This window comes from Curcuma longa, chromosome 8 (assembly GCF_044706935.1).
Source record: "Curcuma longa cultivar G26 ecotype Majalengka, Jawa Barat chromosome 8, ITB_CL_G26_1.1, whole genome shotgun sequence".
NCBI lineage: Eukaryota > Viridiplantae > Streptophyta > Magnoliopsida > Zingiberales > Zingiberaceae > Curcuma > Curcuma longa.
The window spans coordinates 8,521,718-8,545,880 of NC_133868.1; the positions used below are offsets into that span (position 1 = coordinate 8,521,718).

The window sequence follows — 24,163 nt, forward strand, 5'->3', positions numbered from 1 at the left end:
AAGAGGGGAGTGTTACTAGATTTGCACGAGAACTTCAACCACTTTGGAGCAAAGCAATCGTAGAAGGTAGCTGTGGAAGATGAAATCGACTCTGTACTATTGATTACTCGCCAACATGAACAGTTTAATTTAATTTATTGAGTGATGGTCATTCGAGAGGGTTCGATTTGGATTAACATCGTGAACTGGAAGATTAAAAAAATGATAATCTCAATTAATCGTTCCTGAGGTGAAAACCATGACCATATTGCATTAGTGAAAATCATCAAATTAATTCACAGCGAATGGGCTACTTGAGCAGTAAGTACAACTGCAAAATAAACAGTAACAAAAAGTGATTAATTAACACTTGATTATAACTAAACAGCAAGACAACAATAATTAAAAGGGTGGTTATCAAAATGTCGACTAAAATTTAGCAACTTTTATGTCTTTGTTTTTATTTTTATTTTTTAACAAAAGGTGCTCCAACTCTTAAGGCATCCACAATCTTATTTCAAAAAATTTGTGATCCCATGTCCACCTCACCGGTTCGATCATGGTCGATTCCACGATCATCTATTTGTTTTTTTTTAGGTAAATCATTTTTATTTATTTTTAGTTGTTATATATATTATAATAAAGTATTTGAAATCACCGGGTATTCGAACCCTGATTGCCCTCTCCGTACAAATATCTGCTGCGTCGTAACCAACACACCTATGTCCCCAAATACAACAAAAGGTGCTGCCCTTATAGAATTAGTCTAATAGAAAAATAAAGTTTGCAAAATCATTAACAGACTATTTTATTACTAATGCGGTTTAATAATCTAAATATACGTACAAGCTAAAGGCATAACTTCTCGTCTGCTCCGGCTCCTCAACGCCGCACATGACGATAAGCTCTTCTTCAGAGTCGCCAACCACAGCCTCATTCGTCGATCGACGCCTCCCATGTCGATGCCATCGGCGCCGACGTCGTCCTATGCACGCCGGGCCAAACAAACCAACGTCCTCCTTCCTGCTCGCCGTCCGGCCGTACGCCAACGGGCGGGGCACCTTCGCCGTGAGAATCAAAATTCGAATTCAAATTTGAAATTTTCTCCCGCTCTTTAAGCCATCGCTTCCAACCCTAACGACACGGCGTTTGCAGCGAACCACTCCGGCGGACTCTACAACATAGAGGACGCGCGGCATCCAGTGGGCATCCCGCCGGTGGTCGATCGATAGTTCTTTACGGTCAGGCTCGGGGCCAATCCCTGTCCCGCGAACCGGATCTTCCAGGGACCCAAAGGCACCAAGTTCGCCGCGTCGCGCTATACCTGCGGCGGCTAGCAGGGGGTACGCCGAGAGGCGCCTCCGTCTCCGTTCTTGTTTATTTTGACCCGGTCAACGATCCGGCGCGGTTCATTTTGGCCGGCTCCGTGGCCCCCCGAGTTAGAGAAAAAACCCACTACTAAATCTAATTAAGTAGATAATATTCTAACTACAGCAAGTTTCATAACAAAAAAACTAAAATGTTATAGAATGGAAAAAAAAAATATCTGTAGAACACAAATGACATAATCGTTGCTACATAAGTCAACTAGATTAAAGTGCATCCAATCAGTTACATTTCAAACTGTCACTTATCAGTAATTCATTTTAATTCTTCTTTTGATCAATCATCTGCTTGATGGAGGAATATGATCCAACAAGCGAGCACACTACTCCAATAATTATAACGAAAATACACCAAAATACCTGGAAAAACATAACATATTATTAGCTTTTAACAACGATCATACCAAGCTCTAGGCTTATTATTCAAATTTATCCAACTATACTTAACGAAGCAAAAACTATCCAATGATTTTACACTTTTTTATTGAAGATGAGGTTATGAATATATTGAGAAATGTAGATAATTATTTACCTCATGAAAACTCACAGATCTGCGCTTGATACTGAGATAACATGCGCAAGGTAAAATAAGAGCCTGCATGCGCGTCGTCATTAATAATGGATACTATTCTCTAATTAAAGTCCTTTAAAAAAAAATTATGTTTAGCAAAAAAGAAATTTACCACTAGCATTGTGAAGACAGATCCAAGCAATGCCATTACAGATCCTGCAGTCCAAATAAATCCATGATTTAGTATTACAGCAATAAAACTAGCTAAGAACTGCTTATTAATTAAAACAGTGCAAAGTACTCCCAGAATCGATATGAGATCTTACCAAAAAAGGGAACTGCGAGTGCCACAGCCAATGTGGAAAAAACTAGAAATGTTCTCATCGAAAGCATCACAAAATTGGATTGACTCGTCGAAGGCAGCAGCTCTTCTAGACTGAGGGCGACTGGAGTCATAGTCAATGCATATTTCGACAGCGGATTCACAACCTGAGTTTAGAATCACACATCGAAAGGAAACTGAAACAGTCTTTCTGTTTCTCCTCATAACGCGCGTATAAGAAGAAAGCAAATAGAGTTTAACCTTCATACCGTTGTCCATACCGCAACTTTAGAAATCAAGTATTCATGAGGCATATTTAGTGTGAATTGAGACTTGAGGGAATCCCCAAACATCAAATAGCCAGTCGCAGCGACCCCAGCATAGAGACTGGTACACACTGCGAAGCTGCAAGGGAAGAATGGCCAAGGAGATATAGGACAGCAAAAAGTTTAAGCATCTGAAAATTTTGAACATTAATAATACCAGATCATTAGAACAAATGGAAATTGAGATGGCACTTCCATGGAAGAATATATGTTGGGAAAAACGGAGTGACCGGAGTAGCAGAAGCCATATAATCCAAGAGCAACAGGAAGGTCCATTAGATTAAGTACGGATCCACCTGGATGGAATCCAACTTGATCCACCACACCCACCCAGAGTAAGCAGAGAACAACCAGTAACGTAGCTAACACTCCGCCAGCTGAGATGTTTAAAGAAAGCAAAAGATGAATACATGTATCTCAAGCTCAAAAATAGCATGAAGAGTTGGTCATGTCTTCAGTAATGTAACCTGAGAGGTAGGATAGTAAGCTAAGGTTCTTGAGCCAAACAGTGGGAAGAACAGCAAGGGCTGTGGTTACAGCAAAGAGCTGGGAAGAATTTAGTTCAGCTCCCAAGAAGTTCAAGCTTGCATCTGGGAAAATTGATGCCAAGTTATCGCCCACTAGAGTTATGTACTCCACACAACAACCCTGTAAAAAATTTTAAAATCATAGATTATACAGATAGAGCCTAGAAGATCAAAAGTGAAGTTCAATACGCATTACAGAAAACACATTTTTGGTGTTTTAACAAAAGGTCTTTCTTTCTAGTAAGTTTTTCATGTTTTACCTTCAAATATATGTTTCTCGGGACCAGTGAAATATTCTTTGTCAACCTATTGCAACTTGATAATGGTGCTCTAATAGACCAAGAAAACAAATCACACAGTCTCCAAAGCCATTTTTTATTCCTAATTTAAGTCCAGCGGTGAACCAAATGATATTGTTCATCTAACCTATTTAGTTATTCATTGTTGTGAAGGTCTTTTGCTGGATTTCTGATGGGAAATGGAATGGTATTTCAAACACATCCAATTGAGGGCATATATCAGGAAACATCAAAATAATACATTTTCAGTGAAAATAACAGGGATCTTTTGATAAACGCCAAGGGTACTTACATAAAGTTCCAGGTAAAGAACTATCTGCAATAAAAAGTTTGGTGTGTGAGCCAAATAGGAATTCAATTATATATATATATAATCATATTTTTTTCGTTTAGAAAAAAGTTATACTAACTGATATAAATAGACGTCCAGAGACACCAAATGCTGCTTGACCAATGTCAGGATATGTCTTGAGTCCTGGTAAGCTATCTAAGCATCTCTTGAGCAACATTCCAGTGTAGAATGAGATGGAGCCCAAGCCAAACAGGAAAAGCATGCCTGCCCACCCTCCTTCTTTAACTGCATAAGGGATGGATAGAATTCCGACTCCACAGAGAACATTAAGACCTGATCATAATGAAGCATACTGTTTAATGATACATATGGAGCCTGGAGGAGTCTTGTTCTGATATCTATGCTTTTGGATCACTAGGACGTGATAAAATGTTTATTATGATTTCAAAGCTTGTAAATTCGATCATTTACGTTCTACTTGTTGCCCAGAAATTGTTACACTAAGAATTTCAACTAGTCCTTGTTCTGCAACAGAACAAGATTCCTTGTGTATTCAAGGCGCATAAGCCAAGATTCCTAAACGAAATCTTTAGCGAAAACTCAGCGTTTCTAATTTGCCAATTGCCTACTCGATCCAATATCAAACATCTTATGGAACTAACTGCAAACAAGCTGAAATGAGAATACCATTGATCACGGCTTGAGTAGTGGAGCACTGGCGCGGCGGCGGCAGCTCCACGTAAGAAGCGAAAGCAAAAGAAGCTCTTTGCGCACCATCGGAGGGGAGAACAACCGACCCATGGTCCGGCGCGGCGAAAGAAGGGTAAGGAGAAATCAAAGGTTTCGCCAAATGATGCGCCGCCGCCTCCTGATCGTGGTTGGAAAGCATGGAAGCGCCGACCCTCAAGAACGAACCCTCCCCCCTCAAGAACGAGCTGCCCTTCTCGACCAAGCTGGAAGCCGCAAGAAATCCTACTTTCGGCGACATCACGCTGCTGAAGACATCGATGGATTGGCGGTAGCTGACGGGCCAGGTGGTCTGGTAAGAGCTCGGGTCGCCGCCGACGTTGTCGTCGTCAGCTGAAGAGGAGGAGGCGTCGGAGGAAAGGGAGGAGGCGTGGGACCCGTAGTGGTGTTCCGCGAGGTTGTCCTCGTCGTCGGTCTCGAAGGCCATGCCCCGGTCAGGCCCCATCTCTTCGTCCGCCTTCATTGATCCGCTCGACGAAGACGAAACTCGATTAAGCTCCTAATCGACTTTTATCTTGCTCTAATCTTGTTTCTTTGGTACGGATTAATTAGGCGGGGAAGAAGAGGAAGAAGGGACGCACGTGCGCGGAACGCGGCGATAAGCCGGGGTTGTTGTCCACGTGGCGAAAGACGAGGTCGGGTGGGGCCAGATAAAACAATGCGATGACTGCAAGGTCTATATCTTTATCTACGTGGCGAATTGTTATTTGTCAAGATAATACAATGCAATGGCGAACAAATCTAAAGGCTGTTAGTTTCGTGGAAGACACAACACCTAAGCTAAAACTAGTTTAGAGGGATTAATTATGTACATTAATAGCAAGCTTGAATTAGTTGCTCTTTTATTTAGACGCCAGCTAAGCATTGAGCATTATTAAGTAATAAATTATAGTTTTTTCGTTTATATTTATAAATGTTAAATGAACTTCACAATTCAATAATTTTCAATACATTTATTTTAATATTTATATAGTAAACTCATTAATGTTTTTTTATTAGTAATTTCATTATTTTTCATTTATGATTTCCCTAAATAATTTTATAAATGTTTACCAAATATTACCAGCTGTAAATTATAAACACCAATTGTGCATATAACTACTCTGCATAAGCAAACTTTAAAAAAAATATTATTACTGAGCGCAATTAATCAAAATAAAATATTATTTTATTTGAAAATAAGACATGAATGGAATGCATTAATCAATTTGACATATTAAATAGATTAATATTTTCCATTCCAATAATTCAACATCATTTACATAATAGCGAGACAACTGTTCCTTTATGATTTTTATAAAATAAAATGTGATTTTATTAAGTAAACTATACTAAGATTAATAAATTAAATTGTATAAATAATCCCTGAGTGGAACATAAATCACAAATCACTTAAGACCATTCTTAATTTCACAACTCTTGTTTACCAAATTAAACAATCAAACAAAATATTATGTTCTTCACTCTTCAATTGATAATCCAAACGCATTGATACTTCAACAATTTGTGATCGAGCAGTGAACTTTATCACTTCGACCGAACACATTTCTTCACCTATTAATCTATTATGAATTCATGACTCTCTATAACCAAAGATTTTACCTATTATGAATTCACAACACTATGACAGAAGAAGACCATAGGAATGTTGTCTTCTGTAAACAAACTTGAAGGCTTATGGTTCCGCATCCCTCTTCCTCTTCTTCCCTCTTCGGTTTATTCCAAAAGGGGCCCACATCGGAGTGCCGGTCTCATTTGTCTTCGCCACGATATCAAAGCGCATGCGGCCAGAGAGTTCCTCCATCATCCGCTGGCATTCTCGCACCTTGCCGATCTATATATATAGAAAAAAGATAATTTTTTTAAATGAGAAAAGGGATTTGATTTTTTTTTTAGCCCCATAAAAAGTTCAATTTCATACAAAATTGTAATTCCAAATTAGGAACATGATTACCGTGCCGTGGGCTTGAACGAAAGGGGCCAAAGGTGAGCCACCTTCACCTTCACCTTCACCAACAGCTTTCAGAGCAGACGTTGCCACTTCGGACGCATTAAATTGCAGAAATCTGCTATCTGGCCATTAGTTTTACATCAGTTCTCGAGAAAATGTAGTTAAATTAGTAGCATTGCCAAGGGAAAAAAAAAAAAAGACAAAAACAAAAATTAGTAGCAATCCACCAATCGTCGTCCAAGTGCATGGACCGGGCATGGCTTTGTTTACGGTACCTAATAAAGCGCCGACGAGGAGCTCCACGACGCGAGCACGCACACGATCCGAACCCCACGTCATCGCCTCCACGTACGAGTAGGGCGTGATCGATGAGAGTCGCCAGTCCAGTTTCCTCAGCACCGTCAGCTCCATCTGTTGGATTGTGATCGACTCAAACGAATGGTCCAGATCGTCCATCTGTTATTCCATCCGCAACCTCATCAGAAATGATTCATGTTGTTTTCCGAAGAAAATTGCTTCATACCTGGAGATCGAGAAATGAAGGAACAGAAACTTCGTCCATCTTCGATGCAATGGACAAACAAGCAATGGATAGCAGCTCCATCATCCAGTCCTCCCATTTCTGCACAGTTTAACCAAAATCAAGATTTGACTCGAGTGAGAAACTAATGGAAAAATTTCAACTAAATTACCACAGTAGAATTCATGGATACGAATCGATCCAGATAATTCACAGCATTGAATGTCGTCCCAACACCTAAATTTAGTCGGCTACAAACCTACAATTCGATAATTCACACAGCCTTGTCAAAATGGTTTAATGCAAATTGAGGGGAGTATCTCTCACAATCTTAGAAATTACCGATACGATATATTGTATTGCTCTGGTTCTTGCCACAGGTAGACGAGAAGTTTGGTGTAGTCGCTCATGGTAGCCATGACTTGGCAAAAAAATATGCTCTCTTTGCAAAAGATCAAGCAAGAAATTTTCCAGTTCCACGCCGTCAGCTACTGGTTGTGGCGAAGAAGACAATGCATAAGAAGATTTTTGAGGACTGAAGAGTCTTGGTGAAGGAATGGGGCTACCAAGGAATGGTTCCTCGTCACACAGAAGGCAAATGCTGCTGTTTTCCATGAGACGTGCTGTTACAGGCAGTAGAGGCATCAGACCTATGATCAATGCACGAGCCGTAAGAAAAATACAGATAAATAAGATACCTCAACCATGCAAACTTCTAAAATATCTCTGCAGCAACAAGTACACTGTCAGTCTTAGCGAATATCTCTTCGACTGTCCTTCGTATGTCTAAATTCTGAGTGCCAATTTGTGGTATGAGCAAGAGGACGTGGAAGTTATAGGCCATCGGATCTTCCTGTAAAGAAATGGGAGGGCGTGCGTGCGTGCGTGCACGGGTTATGGGGACTGGGGAGGTGGGTGGGTGGGTGCCTTGAAAAACGGAAGGGTTATCCTCATGAAGAGAGGTAAATGCAAAGGAGGCATTTTTAACCAATGGCGTGACAGTGCACGAGGATGGGTCCCTGCTCTTCATAATCACCTCCATGGATGAGTAGATGATCCAGCACAGTGCCCCTTTCGGATCTGCTGCAACTTCCAAATGAGATCGCGTTGCAGTAGTTCGAGGTTTCAGGCTTCGAATACCAGCCGCAATTACAACCTGCAGCATTGAACAAGAAGAAATGATCTACGTTTCTTAGAAATTGAGCCTTTTCGCGAGAGAACAGAAACAAATAAATATATTGTGAAAAAATCCATGTATTTTTCTTTTCAACAGAAACAAAACTCATGGGAGTAGGATTTATATTCTGAAAATTCTGTAGTAATCACTAGTTGCACGATAAATACAATTAGAGTAGATCAGCCTTTTAAGAAGAGCACTCAGATGAGGAGAAATCTTTCTGAGATATGGCTGCCGGTCTGCAGATTGAGTAAAGCAAAACATAGTTCCCGAAATTCGTGAAATTATCAATTATAAAAAAGATTAGTCCACGAGGTAAGAAATAACTAAATCCACAATGAATTTATTGATTAATCTGATTTTAGGTCTCATGTTTAGACTCTCAAAGCTGAAATATTGTTTGCAAAGCTAACAGGTGTCCTATTAAAGTCAACTATTAAGGCAAACTTTAGAAACAAGTGAGCAAGAATTTCTAACTAGTAAAACAAGGCACAATTGAAGACTAACAGTGCGTTCGATTCAAATTATCATATATAATTTTAATGATGTAATTATTAGGTAACAGGCCCGACCACGGTTCGGAACCGTCGGTTCGACGGTTCGGAACCGCCGGTTCGACGGTTCGGAACCGCCGGTTCGACGGTTCGGAACCGCCGGTTCGACGATTCGTGGGAGGTCGACCCTTAACCTTAATCGCCCAAGACGGTTTACGATTTACGGTTCGGAACCGCCGGTTCACGGTTCGCCACGGTTCGCGACGGTTCGAGATTATTATATTAAAAAATTTAAAATTTAAAATTTATATAAAAAAAATATTGAAAAAAAAAGAGAAAAGTCGATGTAATTAGTGGTGCATATTTCAAGACCGGTGAGAATTACGTTCGTTCCCCATCAACCGCGTCTTAATATGGATTTGAATTAAATAAAGTATATATATAATTATATTAATTTTAAAAATAAAAAGTGTTGTAGAACATTGGTGAGCATGTAAGCTTGTCTCCTGGAGTGTCTTGGTTCGATTCCCAGCTGTTGCAATCGGCAGGTAGTGATTTTTGAAATAAAAAATAAAAAAATTCAAAAAAACCCAAACCGGCGGTTCAAACCGACGGTTAACCGGCTGAACCGCCGGTTCAAGAGGCCTTGAACCTTAACCGGCCCGGCAGGCTGCCGGGCCGGTTACGGTTTGGCCCGGCTAACCTGGTCAACGGGCCGGGTCCGGGCTGGACCCGGCCCGTGGGCAGGTCTATTAGGTAATCACATAACTAAAATTATGAGATATAAAATATAATATAATATTATTTGATTCAATTTATTTATTTATTTAAAAGAAATAAAAAATAACCAGTTTAATATTTAATATATTACTTTTGATTCAATTTATTTGTATAATAAATTAAATTAAATTAATAATATTAATAATGATAATAAATTGATAATATATTAATAAAATAATTTATTAAATTAATAAATATAATTCAATAATTTTATTTTTTTTAAATTTAATATATATATTAATAAAATAATTAGTTAAAATAATTATTTTAATAAAATAAGTCATTAAATTAATTAATATAATTTATTAATTTTATTTTAATGAAATAATGTATTAAATAATTATTTTAATAAAACAAATCATTAAAATAATAAATATAATTTATTAATTTTATTTTTTAAAATTTAAAATAAATTTATATATTTTAATAAAATAATTTGTTAAAATAATTCATTAAATTAATAAATATAATTCATTAATTTTATTTTTTTAAAATTTAAAATAAATAAATAATTATTTTAATAAAATAATTATTAAATCAATAAATATAATCCGTTAATTTTATTTTAATAAAATAATTATTTAAATAAAATAATTTATTAAATTAATAAAGATAATTTATTAATTTTATTTTTTAAAATTTAAAATAAATTTATATATATTTTAATAAAATAAATAATTATTTTAATAAAATAATTTATTAAAATAATTATTTTAATAAAAAAGTTATTAAAGTAATAAATATAATTCATTAATTTATTTTTTAAAATTTAAATTATAAGTATTTAAATTAAAATTTATTGAATTAATTATTTCAATTTCAATTAAGTTTCACAATGCATTTTAATTAACTCAGTTTTAAAATCAAAGAGTAATCATAAAAAAAAAATTTCGTTAATCTTCGAAATCGTAAAAAATCTTAAGCTGTCAAAGTAATCATATTCACTGGTTATAACTCATTTGCTGATGTGGCAATGATGCTATATTACTTGGGAATCAATCGTAATCTGAACCAAACAAAATTATCATTGATAATCTTGAACAGATGATCAAAGTTATCAACGATAACCTTCAACCAAACACCTCCTTAGTCTAGGCTAAGTTATTTAAAAAAAAAAAAAGCCATAAAGCACAATTCAGAAAGCAAGAAAGTCATCCAAAAAAGGTCCACATAACAATTAGTAGAAAAACAAATAAGCAAGTTTAGCACAGAGAAGATGGCTACCGATTGACCCAACTGCATCATCCATATACTCGCATATTATCAGTTGTCGATATTTGACTGTTTACTGCATTCTTGATATTCAAAAAAACACACCTCTTTTATGCTAATGCTGACAGATACAACTTCAACACAAAAAAACTGAAATTATATCTAGATTTCACTCCAGTAGCGTATTGTTTTCCTACTTTTTCTTTTTTGTTTCTAGGCACAGGTGATTAGTGCTTATAGAAAGTCTTTTCATTTCCTAAGTTTCATGTGTAATCAGTGCTTATATAAAGTAATTATGCTGATGAAGAATATGAATGACAATGTAGTTACAAGTATTTAGAACCATAGCGAGTTTGATAAAAGAATTGTTTATAATTGATTTACATCAAAAGTCAGCTCAGCGCCAATGTTTTTCACATTATCCAATATAATGCGACTTGTTGCATATTATTTCAGATGGTATGTTGCTAAATGGTCATAATGCAAAAAAGAACTTCTAAGTAGAATAAATTGAATATATGAAATGTAGTTACGAAAATAAGAAAGATTAAGATGAATGAATATAGAATTCCTATAACATAGAATTTTTAGATATCTTAAATCTATTAGTCATCAAGATAACATTATGAGAATAATGAGTGATTGAAATGGAGAAAACATTTTAGAGTTTTTTGTGATCATTGTACATCCTTAGCCTAAAAAGAAAAATTCATAAGACAGATACAATCCTGCATACTTCATTATCTGTGATACAGCAAATCTGCCCTTCACTTTATGGTTTCGATACAGTTTTAAAAAGAAAAATAAAATAAAAGCAGAGAGTGATTAGATACAGATACAGATACAGATTCAATAAATGATAAAAAGAGGGGGAAAATAAATTTAGATGGTATGAACGTAGTCAATGGCTAAATTTTATAATTAGCAAAAATCAATCAAAGTGAAAGGTGTAAAGAATGAAGGGATACACTGAGAACTTGATTTAATATAAGAAAATTCATTTAATTAACTTAAATATCATTATCCATAGATCTCAATAGAGGGATGACGATGATGGTGTATTAACAACAACGGATGATTGAGATCTCAGAACTGAGATCATTTGACACAGTTCAAAAATTATGTGAATTAACACCTGAATGTTCAAAAGCTCATCTAATATGCTTTCACTCTTGATTTGAAAAGAAATAACAAAAAAAACAAAAGCTACCAAAGAAAATCTTTTTTTTTCTGAGGAATGGAAGGTTAAAGTCTACATACTTTCATGGATAGTATGTGCAAGTTTTTTAGACTAATCAACAGTAGATAAGAAGCATGTGCTTGAAGTATCTCCACAATAAAAGTTGAACTCTTTTTCAAATTTGTAATGATGATAGCATATGCTGCTGTTAACTAATAATTCAATGTTCTGAATGACTATTTGAATAACTAATAATTCAAATTTGTAATAGATGTCAAGATGTATATATATTTGATTTTTCGCATATGCACACACATAACCAAATAATCACGGAATTCACAACCAGCAAAATTTCTTGAAAAAACATATAAACCAAAATTCATCTACTTAGATCCACCAAAAATTGAATAATAAATGATCTGTTTGGCAGATCAAAAATTTTGTGCATGCAATGGATTTGCTCCTAAAGGAAACATATACAAACAAACAAATAAAGGAGTAAGCCAGTCACTGCATTGATCAATCAACAAAAAGTAGCAACACAATGGAAAGAATTAACAATAACTAAACAATCCTTATGAGCCCATCGTCTACTAAAGCATGATCATTAGCACACATCCTATACTGAAAACAAAAACCAATAACAGCTAACCGACACATCTAATGCAACAATAAAAAAACGAGTATTTAGAAAATCAGAAACCAAAGAACGAGAATTAAAAAAAAAAAAAAATGCTACTCAGATCCAAGCTTCCCAGAATTTGAACCTTTCCTGTAGGGACTAGAGACTTCTTTGTCTCCATGTCTGTTGGCATTTCGAACAAAGAAGGTGGACCAAAAGAGAAGAATGAAACATATTCGTCATACAGTCCTGTTATCCTTGAAGAAACCATCGATAGAGGAACCAATCATCCTATGAAGCGCAAGCAACAGAGCTGGCAACATCTGATGCAACAGAGAACCGAGTAAGAAAGATGCGGGGGAGAATACAATTGAAACCATAATCCCTAGCGAATTATGTATCACAAATCCTTGCCCTAATCAACAAACCTGTGAACCCTTGCCCTAATTGATCCGGTTATTCATACAATTCGCTGTAGCACCTGGAGGGAAGAATAAAAAACTGGAACTGCACCGCCGATCGGTTCTATGTTCTATGATCGCCTAAACCCTCTCCACCTCCTCCTCCCAGCGAGTGAAGGTCGAAGAGGAGAATCAATTCTAAAACAGTCGATTCCGCGACGTAATACTCCTCGATCCGCTTCGGATCAACTGAAGAACCGGGCAGAGGGAGGTGGAGACGACAGATCGATTCATCGGGACAGGACTCCGGCCGATCCGAGCCGGGCGGACGGCGCACAGCGAACCGCCTGTGAGAAGGGAAGCAACCGGAAGATTCGGTTCTTCCACCGAGGACCGGTCCAACGTAATTTTTGACCAGTAAACAAGGGGTGGGCCGTGGCTAATCAAGGAAACCAAATCGGATCGGTTACCGGTTTAGCCGGTCAGACCACAAACCCTCGCCCCCTCCTATAAATATTCGCCAAACCGGACCAAATCGCCTCCTCTCGATTTTTGGGTTCTTTCGGCTCTGCAGCGAGCGGGCGACCGCGAGGCGAAAAGCCAAGTAAGTTCTCTAAACCAAACCAAGCCTTGTTTTGCTTTTTGTTCCTTCCGTGCCTTTCGTTGTTCTTCGGCATAGCTTGTGCGTCACGTGATCTGAGGGCCTCTCTCTTCGTTGTTCCCGCTTCGCTAACGTGGTCCGCCATGCCCTTCCTTTTCAGGCGGACGAGGGAAGCGATTCGATTACGGCCGCCGCCGCCGCCGCCGCCGCCGCCGGTGAGATGGCGTCCGCATCCGAGATCATCCTGCCAATCGGCACGCAGAAGCACGATCCGGCGTGGAAGCATTGCCTCATGGTGCGGTCGGCTGGGCGGACCAAGCTCAAGTGCGTGTACTGCATGAAGTTGTTCCTCGGAGGTGGCATCCATCGCATCAAGGAGCACCTCGCCCGGCATAAGGGGAATGCGTCGTGCTGCCCCAAGGTGCCGCTTGAGGTGCAGCTGGCTATGCAGCAGAGCCTAGATGGCTCCTCGGCGAGGAGGAAGAAGAAGCTCAAGTACTCAGAGGAGGCGGCGACGAATGCTAGTCCTATTCAAACAGCGATCCCGATGCAACTAGAAGGAGGCGAGGTTGGTTCCGGGATGCATTTAATGCAGATTCAGGATGTGATCGACATGGGCGCAGTCCCCGTTGAGGTGCGAGAGGAGGGAGTTGTATCTAAGCCTCCTGAAAAAGCGCGGAAAAAGAGATCAAGGTTGGCTTCGCCTCTCCAAAATTCTCTTTTTCCCCAACAGACTCCTGCTCTGATCGTAGACGCCGGAAAGTCTATCATTGGAGGCACCGTCACCAAGGACCAGGTTTGTATGGCTATTGGGAAGTTCCTATTCGAGGCTGGGGTGCCTCTGGAAGCTGTCAATTCGCCACATTTCCAATCCATGGTAGATGCGCTCGCTTTGGTTGGACCCGGCGTGGGAACGTTTTCTTATCATGATTTTCGTGGCTGGATTTTGAAGCGATCCGTCGAAGAGATGAATAATGCATTGGAGCAGTACAGGGCCGCATGGAGTCGCACTGGGTGTTCGGTATTGGCAGACGAATGGACTACGGCTACAGGCAAGACTTTGATAAACTTTTTAGTCTATTGTCCTGAAGGAATCATGTTCCTCAAATCTGTTGACGCTTCACACATTGTGTCATCGGCCGATACTCTGTACGAGCTACTTAAGCATGTCGTAGAAGAAGTCGGCGAGAAAAATGTAGTTCAGGTCATCACAAATTATACTGAGATCCATATTGCTGCTGGGAATAAGTTGACTGAGGCTTTCCCAACCTTGTTTTGGACGTCATGTTCTTCTCAGTGCATTGAGGCAATGCTAGAGGATATCAGTAAATTGGGAGTGATAAGTGAGATCATTGAGAATGCTAAAGTAATCACAGGATTTATGTATTCTCATGCAACTATTCTGAACATGATGAGGAATCACACAAATGGGAAAGATTTGATAATTTCTTGCAACAGTCGACCTGCCATGAGCTTTATTGCATTAAAGAATATGATCAGCCTAAAGGAGAATTTGAGAACAATGATCACTTCCGAAGAGTGGCTGGATTCTCCATATTCAAGAAAGCCTGCAGGAGTTTTAATTGCTGATCTTATTTGTAGCTTGAATTTTTGGTCCTCTTGCGTTGCAATTGTTCGAATAACAGAACCACTTTTGCGAGTTCTTAAATTAGTAGAGAGCAATAAGAAGCCAGCCATGGGATATATTCATCTGGCTATGTATCAAGTCAAACAGACAATAAAAAAGGAACTTGTTAAGAAGGAAGACTACATGACTTATTGGGAGATTATAGACTGGAGATGGAATAGACAACTGCCTTGTCCTATTTATGCAGCCGCCTTCTTCTTGAATCCTCGCTTCTTCTTCAGCATTCAAGGTGATGTGTCCAATGAGATATCGTCCGGAGTGCTTGATTGCATAGAAAGACTCGTGCCTGACGCAAACACCCAAGACAAAATCCAAAAGGAGCTCAGTCTATATAAAAGTTCTTCAGGTGACTTCGGAAGGAAAATGGCTATTCGAGCAAGAAACACTTTACTTCCTGGTAAGAAAAAGTAAAAATAAACAATGTTTCTTTAAAGTTTCTCTGATGCTAATCTCCTTTGATTACTTCTCAGCTGAGTGGTGGTCGACCTATGGAGGAGCTTGTCCGAACTTAATGCGTCTCGCCATTCACATACTCAGTCAAACTTGCAGTGTGAAGGGATCCGAACGAGTTTACATTCCTTTCGAACAAATTCATAGCCATAGAATGAACTATCTAGAGCACCAACGTCTTTCTGACCTCATCTTCGTGCATTATAACTTGCGACTACAGCGAAGGTGCACATCTTTTTCAGTTTTCGTGCCATAAATGAATATCATCATCTCTCATTATGACTTTGTTTCTCCTCGTCAATGTACACAGGCAAATTCTCAGGCACAAACCATTCGATCCTATTTCTGTCGACAATATTGACGTCGTGGGGGACTGGGTTATTGAAAAAAATGAATTGTTCTCCGTCGACAATGAGCCTTCCAATTGGATGCTACTGAACCAACCAGTGGAAGCTCAAATGCAATGGGTGAATGTAGACGATGAAGAAATCGAAGCTTTCTTTGCTGGTATGCTTTCATTCCACCTCATGCGCGATTGAAACTTCTGGTTCATTACCAATTTTCTGCTGAAAACTTAATTCGCACAGGCATTGATGATGAGGTGATCCAAGGTGCTGGCAAGAATGTCGAAGATGATGGGGATGTAAAAGAGGAAGTTCACGTAGATTCTTCTTTTACATGAATTGATTTATTTATTTTTTTCAGATGGGGGAAAGATCCTTGCAGTGCTTGTGGCTATCGATCCCTACATGTTAGTGTAGTTCTGTAGATAATTCTATTTGCAAGTCGACTGATCGTATCCTTTCGTGTCACATAAAGCTTGTCATGTATGGGACCGTTGTTCTTCCAGAAATCCATATCTCGAGAGTGTAAATTTAATATCTTGTTGGTTATTTTACTTGGATTCTTTGAGAAAGCTGTTGTTTTATTAAAAGATTTAAAAAATAATTATAAAAAATGAAATTACATGCGTGACCCGGCCTAATTTCCAGCTTTATCGTGGCATTCGTTGGTGATTAAAAAGTCAAAAATGCCCTTGAGACTTTAATAAATCACATTCCTGCACCTCCGGGCCCTACCCAACCAAACGAAAACCGTATGGCCATGCTGCGTGCAAGCCCGGCTCATGGCGCTCGCCCCACCTCTCATCCGCTCGTGCGCGCGTCGACCTCAACCTCGAGCCCATGGCGGCGCATCGCAAGCATGATATCCATTCCCTCGATTACCAGGTGCAAGTCCAACGATCGTTCGTTATCCCTTCATCATCCCCTGCCTCGCTGCTGCCTTTCTCTCCGCGACAGTTGCAAACCGTACCTGGCCATGCCCCGAGGTAATATACTCTCCTAACTCGCCAGGGCGGAGGATACTTGTAATGGAACGCTGATTCTTATTCTTGCAGACTACGAGGAGGTTTTGCGTTGTTTGTCCTCCCTCATCACCCAACGCACTCGAGGCGATGGAGCCAACAGGGGTGACCAGTTCGATCTGATGTTCGACTACCTGAAGGTCCGTTCCTAGCTTTAAGCTCTTCTCCTCTTCGTTGGTTTTGTTGGCTGGTTCAATGTGCACGATCGGTTTGAATGCTTAGATTTTGGATTTGGAAGACGCGATTTCTCAGCTCAAGGTTATCCATGTAGCTGGGACCAAAGGAAAGGTGGGAAATTTTGGTTCTGCTTGGCTGTTTGTGTCAATTGTTTTTTTTTAAGCCGTGAAAGGTGGTGATTCAGGGTTCCACGTGCACGTTTACGGAATCAATCCTCAGGTCTTGTGGGTTCCGGACTGGACTGTTTACTTCGCCTCACTTGATCGATATACGGGAGCGGTTTCGACTTGATGGGTAAGGATTCGAGCTTATGTTCGGAGTAGGTGTTTTTTTTTTCTGTTCAATTTAGTTTGCAGAAGCAAGAAATAATACAGTTCTCAATGCTATATCATCTGTGTGTCGAAGACAGATTCAGTTAATTGCCCGTAGCATTCATATTTTTTACTTGCAATTCCATACCTCAAGTGGCACTGACATTGCTTTCTTGATGAGAATTTCAGAGTAGAAATTTGTGAAGATAAGTTTTTGGACAACTTTTGGTGGTGTTGGAATAGATTAAAGGTACTCACATCCACAGGATTAAATGTTTTTAGTTGCACGTGTTTGTTTTTCCTCGTAAGAATTTTTCTCTTTGTTATTTAGCACTAAGGTTTGTGCTTTCTACGGTTGGTAATGACAACAGTTCTGTCCCTAAATGTTTTTGTATACTTGTGTAGTGTTATTTTTTAACATTATGAATGCTTTTCTTCCTTACCTTTTCAAGTCTTTACCTCCTTGTCATTGTTTTTCTTTTAATTTCTATGCCAGATTGTCTACCGTTTTCATTAGTCAGCTTAACATTGTTTTATTTGCTTCAGGAGAAAACTGGTGATCATTTACAAATGCCGTCTTATTTCCGCTTCCTTACGCTTCTAGCATTTAAAATATTTTTAGCAGAGCAGGTCGAGTTTACATTACTTTTTGAATTTATTATTGCTTTATTATTTTACCATCCCAATCTTTGCATGTTTGTTTCCTCTATTATTGGTTGTGGACCTCACTAAAGTAAAGTTCAACTTTCTGCTTTAGTTTTTCTCATCATGATGGTAATGAAAAGAACTATGTACTTATTTTGCTATTATCCAAGTTGTTCTTAATTAGAGAACAACTGTTCAAAGCTCAAACAGCAGATGTTATTGGAAAGTTTCTTCTGATGGTTAAGCTACAAAACACAATAATGAAGCTTATCAGTCGGTGCAAGGTAAGACAAGCAACGAAATTATAGTCCTTAACTCTATTATAATCATTTTCATGACAATTTAGATAATGATATAGCATTCTCAGGAACTTCAAGATAGCTAAACAGAATTTAGAAAAGGATGAAGCTTTCCTAATTTTCATTGCTCTTATACTATGGATATGGAGTTGGTTCTCTAAAAAGAAATGCATATTGAAGTTGGATGCAACTTGAGTAAACTTATATTTTGGATCTTGCTTCAAACATGAACTCTGAATCACAAACATAAGAAAGTACATAAATTTCAAAAAATGATGATGTCAAACCATGACTAGAATCTGTGCCCTAAGGAAATCTTACATGATGATGTCAGCAAACAGGTTGTTATTACTCTGCTGCAATTATTTGCTTGTGTTAACATAGTTGCCTGATCACATGCATATTTTTGAATTATTTCTGGTACTGAGTAGAATCAGTGGTTTGCAACCGATCAATATAGGTGTCTGATTTGAAATTTGATAGGTCGAAGTTGCTATTATGGAAGTTGGTTTAGGAGGAAAATATGATGCAACTAATGTGGTGAGCACATACCAGAATTCATTAAAAAAATTTAATATTCTCTTTCAGATAATTGTAGTGGACAAGTCATGGGAATTATAATAGTACATTTCTCATTATCAGTTTTCATTGTCATATTTCAGGTACGGGAGCCAATTGTTTGTGGCATAACCTCCTTGGGTTATGACCATATGGAAATCCTTGGTTAGTTCCTGACCTCCTTCTTATCATGTGCACTTTAGCTCTTGTCAACTTTTTTTGTAAACTGGGATGCACTTGTTATTCTTGCCCAATTTGTTTCTAGATATTGAGAATGATCTAGTAGCATGCTTTGAGATCATGGGTTACAACTTTTGACCAATCATTTGCAGTAGTTAGGCATACCAAGTTGTCTATGTACTGTTTATGTTGGCTAAAATAACTATTTTTCATGATCTTCAATAAACAATGGTAGCAATCAGAAACTATAAGTATCTTATTTCTCCATATCCTATACTACACGTAATTGATGAAATGATCAAAATTTGATTTACATTGAAAAGATGTCTTCAAAATGATGATATTTGGGGCATTTCTAGACTGTTGTTTGTTACAATTCTCCATGAGCAGGAAATACACTGGGCAAAATTGCAGGAGAGAAAGCTGGTATCTTCAAGGTTTGTCGTTTCACTGATAATATGTTATCAAATGTCAAATTTCACATACTTTTTCTCCATATCTTCTATTTCATTCTCTCAGAAAGGAGTGCCTGCATATACTGCACCGCAGCCAGAAGAAGCAATGAAAGTGCTGGTAGATAAGGCTTCTCAATTAAGTGTAAGAACATGTTTTACAATTATGGTCAATCAAGATACTAATGCTATAACTGGAGTGATAAACTTATAATATTCACATGTGAACAACACTTCTTCTCATTCCACCACAGATTTCACTTCAAGTAGTTTCACCGTTAGACCCTGGACAACTTGGAACTCAACATCTTGGACTACATGGGGAGCACCAATATATAAATGCTAGTCTTGCTATTGCCTTGTCCAGTACATGGCTTAACACAACTGGAAATTCAAAAGACATAAACTTAGACCAAGATGTATGTGGTTTCTTATTTTTCCTATTATAATTTTTTTATCACTCAAGCAAATAATCACTACATTCTTCATGGTGATCAGAATTTACCTGAACAGTTTATCAGAGGCTTATCAAGGGCCAGTTTAGAGGGGCGAGCTCAGATTGTTCCTGATTCATTTGCACAACAGCTAAACTCCAATATTGGAGATTTGACTTTCTACCTTGATGGAGCACATAGCCCAGAAAGTTTGGAGATGTGTGCAAAATGGTTTTCTCATGTTATAAGAGTTGACAGTTTAAACTTGGAGAAACAATCTATCAAGAACAATTACATCAGAAAGGTAAATTTTCTCTTTTTTTCACTTGCTTTGATCAGGAAAAATAGATAAGGCCTATCAACACCAGTCTAAGAGTTTCTGCTGCAGGGAGGTCACCCTAATTCACCGGGAGGGAAGGAGCATTTACATATACTTCTATTCAACTGCATGTCAGTTCGAGACCCACAGCTCTTGCTTCCACGTCTGGTCAATACTTGTGCACACCTTGGTAAGTGAAAAGATGAAACTTGTGCTTTGGATGTTGAGCCATTAACAGATGTTATTTTTCGCTTTTTCTAAATATTTGTGCTTAAACTTTCTTTCAATTTTGTGTCCTATAAAAGTGTTGTCTTGTTTCTCATATTTCTCTTTTATTATTGTTCATCTGGACATCTTTAGCATTTTTTTTTGTCTCTGCTCTCAATTGACTTTGCTTAGCTCTTAAAATTTGCACACTGTGAACAACTTCTGGAATTGTAGCTATGGTTTGATCGTGCTTGAAGATATTGGTAGCATCCTGTCCATATTTTATTTGTACTATTATCTAAAAATTCTTAAATGCCCAATTTTATTCACCCCTAAAATAAACTCGTTTATATTTGTAATTTTTTGGAACTTATCTATTTCATGGGTTACTTAGTTATGATGCAGGTGAATGCTCATGTGAACACTAAGCAATATCTTGTTCTTTGATTTTGATTTTTTTTTTTTTAACACAACAATACAATTCATAGCTTGTTTGATAAATTTTAGTTTGACATTTGACCCCAGAGTTTACCAAATGTGCATCAATTTGACCTTGAAGCTATCATATATTTCAGTGTGGTCCTTAACGTCCCCAAACTTGTCCAGCTTCATCCACAATTGTGGACACTAGTAGAAACATGTGAAGAAGAATGAAGTAGATAATTTGCCTGCTAAGAAGAGAGTGGGGGATGTGTTGTAGGGCGGATTTATAAGGACAAACAAACAATTTTAGCCTTGCCAATCTTTGCTTTCTTGATCACATGAACAATAGCTGACCTTGGACATGATTAGGTGAGGTGTTTGGGGATGTCAGGAACCAAAACAATGCATCAGGGGGTTGATAGTTGTTGCACATTTGGTAAACTTGGGACCAATTTGAGATGATTTGTTCAAACTTGAATGGTCAAATTTGAAATTTTGTTTACTGGAACTTGCCTTATCGTATTTGCCAATTTATAACAAAGTTTGTCGAGTACTTGCCAATTCCCATGAAATAGCTATATATGGTTGTTCCTGGCCTTGAGAAGATGATTGTAGATATCTGTCTCAACATCTATGAGTAACAAATGCTCACTTATTACATTCAGGAGTGAAATTCCATAAGGCTATCTTTGTGCCAAACCAATCAGTATACAACAAAGTAAGTTCTGATGCAGCAGCACCACCAGCTGATGCCCATCAAAGTGATCTGTCATGGCAACTGACACTACAGAGGGTATGGCAAAACGTAGTTCGAAGCGAACAAGGTTTGTCATATTATGTGCTTGATTTTTCTTTAGTTTATTGTAGGCATTGTGATTTTTTTTAAAGATACAAATGTACCTTCAAATTACGGAATGTGTTTGCCAATGTTCTATTGCAGTCATATATACTTCATTAGCAAATTTTGAAGTTAATTCACTGACTATTTCAGACCCAGGTGATATTAGTGAATATGATGGAAGTTTAATATTTCCTTCTCTCCCATTGGCCATAAAGTGGCTCAGAGAAAGTGCTCTTCAAAATAGATCTACTCAATTTCAGGTATGAAACTAGTTTCGCTAGTTCATGGAAACTTTTAGGTTGCATGACTATGAAATCCTTGAAAACAATCTGGCATGATTTCCGTGCATTTTCGGATATTCCACTTCTATATTAGTGTTTGAATGAACTTGACATCTTATTAATGACAGTTTATTGTCATATATTGACGGTGAACCGGCAGTAGGGTGATTTACATTTTTAATGTAATTATGGTCATTGAAAATAAACTATGCCCAGGTTTTTAAGATATTGACCACTGTGATTTACAACTGCAACACGACGTCAATTGAGTGAATCTGTGCTCCATATTACAATTTGTTTGCACTGCTCCCCTGAAAATTGAGCTAATTTCTTCATTTTTTTTTAAATTTCAGGTTTTAGTAACAGGATCCTTGCACCTTGTGGGTGATGTCCTGAGATTAATCAGGAAATGATACTTAGTCGGTTCAATTAATTTGCTGCACCATGTTGATAAGGTTCACTGACTCTTTGTTTTTCTAGTGAATCGAGCGATAGGTATTCAATTTATGGCATTCTTTCTATCATCTTTTATATGAATAGTCGAGTCGCTTTAATTATTGAGACCCTCTGAACTTTAGGAGGAGATTGGCAACAAGTTTTGGATTATTCTCACTTGTTAAAATTCTTGTTCCACAGCCTGAAAAGACAGCAATGATGATTTAATTTATTCTCGAAACTTTGTAAAGAAGTGTAAACGGTGATCGAGTTGTAACATTATTTCCAGATTTCCATGATAGAGTCTGTTTGTTCCCCAATTAATGTATTTTCTGTAAACCATTTTTTGACAAACTTTTACAATGAAAAGTTTCATAGGAAAAGTGATTTTATGTTGTCCTAAATGCAAGAACAATGTAACGTCATCCCAATCGGGAAAAACAAAAGAACAATGAATGTCATGAATATTCTTAATTGAAGTTGTTGAAGAGGTCGAACCTATCCTGCCATTGATGGTCATCTAGCTCCAGCCATGTCGACTCGGGATCAATGCAAGACAATGGTACTGCAGCTAAGACTTCGTCCGTCATTTCCGGCCATGGCAGTGCAGCTAAATCTTCCTCCGTCAGTTCCGGCCATGGCAGTGCAGTTAAGTCTTCCTCCGTCAATTCTGGCTCAACCTCTGCCACCGACGCGCCCACCACCTGTTCGGCCGGCGGCCGCGGCGGCTCCACCAGCGTCCGCGCCTTCTCCCTCTCGACCCTGTTGCTCACCAACACCAGCTTCATCTCCACCAACCTCACGAGCTCCGCGGCCTCTTCGATCCCCGCGTTGCACATCCTCTGCCCGCCGGCGGACAGCACCTCGTGCAACAGCAGGCTCGCCTCCAGCTCCCTGTTATCGCGCTGCTGCCGGCGGATTTGGTCCTGCAACTTGGCCGCCCTCAGGCGGAGGAAGCCCTCCTGGTCCATCTTCTTGCGGCCCTGGTGCGGTTCCGGCGCGGCCCTAAGCCGAGCCAACACGCGCGCGGCCTCCGCCGGCGACGGCCACACCTCCGGCTCCGCCTCCTCAGGACCGTAGACGACGGCGCAGGCGTCGACTCCGCAGAGGATGGCCAGCTCACTCGTCTTCTTGAACAGACTGCGCTTGCGCTTCTTGAAGGTAGCGCGTCGCGTGGCGTCGTGGGCGATCCACGCCAGCGCAACCTTCTTCCTCGGCATCCTGGAGAATTCAGTAATTCTAATCGACCTTGTTCGATCAACGAACTCTAATTTATAGGCAAGGCCAGGGAGTTCGAATCCAGTTAGAATTGAAACATATGAAAATATTTCAATCAGAATCCTTGATTGAAACTGATTAAAATCTTTCAGAATCTAATTGCAATGATTAATAAGGCATTAATTAATTTTCACTACATCACAATTGGCACTCATAAAATTTATTCCTTTTTTTTGCTTCTAGTGTTCATATTGTCATACGTGTGATGCATGTGTTGTGAAAACCTTACTTTTAAAATAGAATTTAGCATTCAACTACAATTTTTTTTTTAAAAAAAAAAATTTTCTGTCATATATATTTCTTGGATCATTTCTTCGTCTTTGATTTATATCTCATTGGCCATGTCTTTGCTTAGACACAACTCACCATTATTAGGGTAGAATATAGGCAGGCCGGCCCATTTATCTTCTCTATTTGGGCCTTCCGTGGCCAGCCCGATATGTGGTCTAAAGCCCAACCTGGGGCAGAGAGATGCTCATGGCTCAGGCCGGGTTCATCTGGCTGGCGGACAGGATTGCGATCCGGCTCCCCAA

General features: G+C 38.7%; 5 protein-coding genes across 7 annotated transcripts; 2 read left to right on the forward strand and 3 right to left on the reverse strand.

Moving 5' to 3' along the window:
- Positions 1 to 1,625: 1,625 nt before the first annotated feature.
- Positions 1,626 to 4,851, reverse strand: LOC141833502 (amino acid transporter AVT1C-like). The gene is made up of 10 exons (XM_074720965.1): positions 4,329 to 4,851; positions 3,760 to 3,974; positions 3,642 to 3,665; positions 2,991 to 3,171; positions 2,681 to 2,900; positions 2,467 to 2,602; positions 2,202 to 2,364; positions 2,048 to 2,091; positions 1,897 to 1,959; positions 1,626 to 1,724 (listed from the first exon to the last, which is right to left on the reverse strand). Exons 1-10 carry the CDS (start codon positions 4,849 to 4,851, stop codon positions 1,626 to 1,628), a joined length of 1,668 nt encoding a protein of 555 aa, XP_074577066.1.
- Positions 4,852 to 5,852: 1,001 nt separating this feature from the next.
- LOC141833825 (putative cyclin-D7-1) lies at positions 5,853 to 13,114 on the reverse strand. Its single transcript, XM_074721323.1, has 9 exons — positions 12,753 to 13,114; positions 12,470 to 12,647; positions 7,558 to 8,015; positions 7,202 to 7,482; positions 7,032 to 7,118; positions 6,863 to 6,961; positions 6,615 to 6,795; positions 6,343 to 6,461; positions 5,853 to 6,222 (listed from the first exon to the last, which is right to left on the reverse strand). Exons 4-9 carry the CDS (start codon positions 7,472 to 7,474, stop codon positions 6,064 to 6,066), a joined length of 918 nt encoding a protein of 305 aa, XP_074577424.1. The 5' UTR covers positions 7,475 to 7,482; positions 7,558 to 8,015; positions 12,470 to 12,647; positions 12,753 to 13,114; the 3' UTR covers positions 5,853 to 6,063.
- A 409-nt stretch (positions 13,115 to 13,523) lies between these two features.
- LOC141833051 (uncharacterized) lies at positions 13,524 to 16,303 on the forward strand. The gene is made up of 4 exons (XM_074720444.1): positions 13,524 to 15,371; positions 15,445 to 15,649; positions 15,735 to 15,931; positions 16,012 to 16,303. The coding sequence occupies exons 1-4, from the start codon at positions 13,547 to 13,549 to the stop codon at positions 16,104 to 16,106; spliced, it is 2,322 nt and encodes a 773-aa protein (XP_074576545.1). The 5' UTR covers positions 13,524 to 13,546; the 3' UTR covers positions 16,107 to 16,303.
- A 219-nt stretch (positions 16,304 to 16,522) lies between these two features.
- Positions 16,523 to 22,717, forward strand: LOC141833053 (folylpolyglutamate synthase-like). Of its 3 annotated transcripts, none has more exons than XR_012602191.1 (17): positions 16,523 to 16,754; positions 16,824 to 16,930; positions 17,013 to 17,078; positions 17,152 to 17,261; positions 17,468 to 17,528; positions 17,825 to 17,908; positions 18,706 to 18,762; positions 18,885 to 18,945; positions 19,351 to 19,397; positions 19,480 to 19,557; positions 19,667 to 19,831; positions 19,911 to 20,150; positions 20,235 to 20,355; positions 21,461 to 21,619; positions 21,787 to 21,896; positions 22,271 to 22,412; positions 22,496 to 22,717. XR_012602191.1 is itself a non-coding variant. In XM_074720445.1 (16 exons), the coding sequence occupies exons 1-16, from the start codon at positions 16,523 to 16,525 to the stop codon at positions 22,328 to 22,330; spliced, it is 1,758 nt and encodes a 585-aa protein (XP_074576546.1). In that variant the 3' UTR covers positions 22,331 to 22,717. The 3 variants fall into 3 exon arrangements, 1 of the variants encoding a protein (XP_074576546.1); XR_012602192.1 differs by having other exon boundaries at positions 22,554 to 22,717; XM_074720445.1 differs by having other exon boundaries at positions 22,271 to 22,717.
- Positions 22,718 to 22,822: 105 nt separating this feature from the next.
- On the reverse strand, positions 22,823 to 23,572 carry LOC141833982 (agamous-like MADS-box protein AGL80). The gene has a single exon (XM_074721456.1). It carries the CDS (start codon positions 23,570 to 23,572, stop codon positions 22,823 to 22,825), a length of 750 nt encoding a protein of 249 aa, XP_074577557.1.
- Between the last annotated feature and the right edge of the window lie 591 nt (positions 23,573 to 24,163).